Source organism: Geospiza fortis, unplaced genomic scaffold (genome assembly GCF_000277835.1).
Source record: "Geospiza fortis unplaced genomic scaffold, GeoFor_1.0 scaffold37, whole genome shotgun sequence".
NCBI classification, from domain to species: Eukaryota; Metazoa; Chordata; class Aves; order Passeriformes; family Thraupidae; genus Geospiza; species Geospiza fortis.
This window is the reverse complement of record NW_005054449.1, coordinates 1,535,323-1,538,398: the sequence shown is the minus strand read 5'-3', so window position 1 is coordinate 1,538,398 and position 3,076 is coordinate 1,535,323. Positions and strand designations below refer to the sequence as shown.

Genomic DNA, 3,076 nt, shown 5'->3' with positions numbered 1-3,076 from the left:
TGGCTCAGTGACCTCAGTTTGGAAGGTTGGAGGGGCCAATCTTTGATTGCACTACTGCAATTCGTGTCTTGCTCATGCTGTTCATACAGGCTGTGAAATTCCTGGGGCTGCTTCAGGGTTATCCAGTTTGGGAGAGGTTCATGGTGATAAATTAGAAAGGAAAACTCTAGAGAGATAAAAATGCAGGATGTGTGGGTCGGATGTGACAGGTTTCCTTCTCAGCCCAAAGTCCAGACGACTCCCTGAGGCCCTCTCATCCATCTTCTGCTCGCTGGGATTTTGCTGGGATGGCTGCAGCACCACCACTGCCTCACCTGGGCTCTGGCCAGTGCCTTGTGGACCTCTCAGAGGTGGTTGATGGGGTTAAAGGTCCCCGACTCTGAAGCTGCTCCTGCCATGTCCAGCCAAGCCCCCAGAGAGCTCTGGGAGGACGTGTGGAGGGGAGCGTTCTCAGACAGGGACAGCATCATTGCATAAGCCTGGGGAGAGAGGGGGGCAAGGGCAAGAGTGAGAGCACAGCATGGAGGAACATTGTGTAAAACACAGCACCTCCCAACCCTGCCCACCTGGGCCAGCAGCATCCTCCGTGGATGCTCAGCTCACCTCCATCCACCTCTCAAAAAACCCAGATTTGTCATGGTTTATAGGAGAGACCATCAGTCCCACTGGTTTTCACAGGACTGAACCCATCCTGTGCTGCCTGTGCTTTGTGACAAAGCTCCACATGATTTCAGCTGTTATTAAAAAATCACATCCCCAGAGATCAGTGAGGCTGGGCTGGGGTAGCAGTGCTCTTGCTCTGCATAAGCCTGGGGGAGAGAGGGGTGCAAGGGCACACAGCATGGAGGAACATTGTGTAAAACACAGCAGCAACCAACCCTGCCCACCTGGGCCAGCAGCATCCTCTGGGCTGGGCCAAACTCACATCCATCCACCTCTCAAAAAACCCAGATTTGTCATGGTTTATAGGAGAGACCATCAGTCCCACTGGTTTTCACAGGACTGAACCCATCCTGCACTGCCTGTGCTTTGTGACAAAGCTCCACATGATTTCAGGTTCTGTTCCCAAGGGAAAGCAGCTGTTACTGGGGCTTGTTATTAAAAAATCACATCCCCAGAGGTCATTGAGGCTGGGGCAGAAGTGCCCTGCATAAGCCTGGGGGAGACAGGGATGCAAGGGCACAGAGGGTGGAGGAACATTGTGTGAAACACAGCACCACCCAACTCTGTCCAGCAGCATCCTCTGTGCTGGGCTCAACTCACATCCATGCTCTGGGTTGGCATCCACCTCTCAAGAAAAGCCAAATTTATCATGGTTTATAGGGACAGTCAGGAGAGACCATCATTCCCACTGGTTTTCACAGGACTGAACCCATCCTGCTCTGCCTGTGCTTTGTGACAAAGCTCCACATGATTCCAGGTTCTGCTCCCAGGGGAAAGCAGCTGTTACTGGGGTTTGTTATTAAAGAATCATATCCCCAGAGATCAGTGAGGCTGGGCTGGGCCAGCAGTGCCCGGTGGGAAGTGGTGAGCAGCTGCTCATCCTGACTTGATGCTCGGCATGGCCCCACTGGTGATGCCAGCGTGGATATTTAGGGATGTGGAATTCTCATTGGCATGACCAGTGTGCTCAGGGTGGGTTTATTGCTGCAGTGAAACCTTTAAAAAAATGTCTGGTGAGAGAGATGCAGTGAGATTTGTTTGTCCTCTTAACAAACTGCTGGTTCATTGTGACCTGGCTGCTCTCCCTCCACCAGGACACAAGATTTGTCTCACACATCTCTCTGTACCCTTTGATAACCTCATACAGCAGAGGGGAAAACCAATGTCATTGTCACCCACGGCTTGAAAAAGAGGAGCACATCATCCCCACCCTCCCCAGCACCCTGCCTCAGGGAAGGAGTACAGATTTTGGGTTTTGTGGTCACACACACACACTTCTAAAATTGCTTAAAGCTAAGCCAAAGGAGTGCTGTGCTGCTCACACCAAGGTTTTATATTACCTGCCAAAAGATGGGTCAAATTATTGAAGTTGCTTGTTGTGGTTCAAGTGTAAAACAGAGTCAAAAATCAAAAATACCTTCCCCCATCCAAGCACAGGCTGTAGCAGGGTGGTGCATTGGGAAAACAACGAGCTGCACCCAAAGAGTTAGTGCATTTGGGATGTTAGTGACAGGACACAGGGGAGAGTCAGGCAAGCGGCTTGTGGTTAAATGGGTGTCCCCCCGAAAAACTGCTGTGCTCTCTCTCCCAGGAGCCCCTCCCCAGCCTCACTACTGGCACCCACTACGAAGGAGGAAAAAACATTTCCCAAGTTTTGGATGATGCTAATTCAAAAATCATGTGCCGCGTGGGGGCTGCATTAAGCTACAGCTCTGCTGGGCATTTAAAATAGATTTTTGGGATAAATTCTGTTGCTTGAGGATCAGAAAGGGCCCCTGAGGTGAGAGCTGTACTCATCCCCCAGCAGGGGCTGTGTCCTCTCTCCAGCCCAGCCTTCTTTTGTGAGAATCCTTGTGGAGGGATCAAGAGATCAACTCCATAAACACAGACTGGGCATTTTGGTTAATGAAAAAGAAGAAAGCACACACGGAACTGCCCCAAACCTCCAGATTTCCCTCAGAACTCCAAGAATCTCAGTAATTCTGAGATGCCATTCTGATGGTTTTTTGGTCTGGCTCACAGGGTTGGGATTTTTCTTTTCCATTTTCTGGTTTACTTTTGGAAATCAAGGAGATAAACAAGGATACCCTCTAGACATACTGGGTTGCAAGTCCTGGATATATTCTTGTCTTTCACACCTGTTTCAATCAAACCCAAGGGCACTTTGTTGCTGTTTCTGCAGACCAAACCTCAGTGGTTACCGCCAGAAGAGCCACCCCAAAGTATAAATAAATAAAGAGTTATAAAAACATTTATACAGACAGATAAAAACACACATATGCCTCTCTCTTCCTGCATAGCCCCGTTCTCACTGCACAGGCTGAGATAAATCCACCTAAAGGTGATACCCAATCCATTCCTCCTCTATTTCAATTTAGTTGCAACAAGACACATTCATGTCTATGCTAGAATT

General features: G+C 49.4%; 1 protein-coding gene across 2 annotated transcripts in view; it reads right to left on the bottom strand.

Moving 5' to 3' along the window:
- Positions 1-6: 6 nt before the first annotated feature.
- The window catches only part of PRDM16 (PR/SET domain 16), a 306,908-nt gene continuing 303,838 nt past the window's right edge, over positions 7-3,076 (bottom strand). For both annotated transcript variants that reach the window (XM_031062483.1, XM_031062482.1), the window contains one exon: positions 7-479. In XM_031062483.1, the coding sequence (XP_030918343.1) occupies positions 345-479 (135 nt within the window). In that variant the 3' untranslated portion in view covers positions 7-344. The remainder of the gene's footprint in view (positions 480-3,076) is intronic.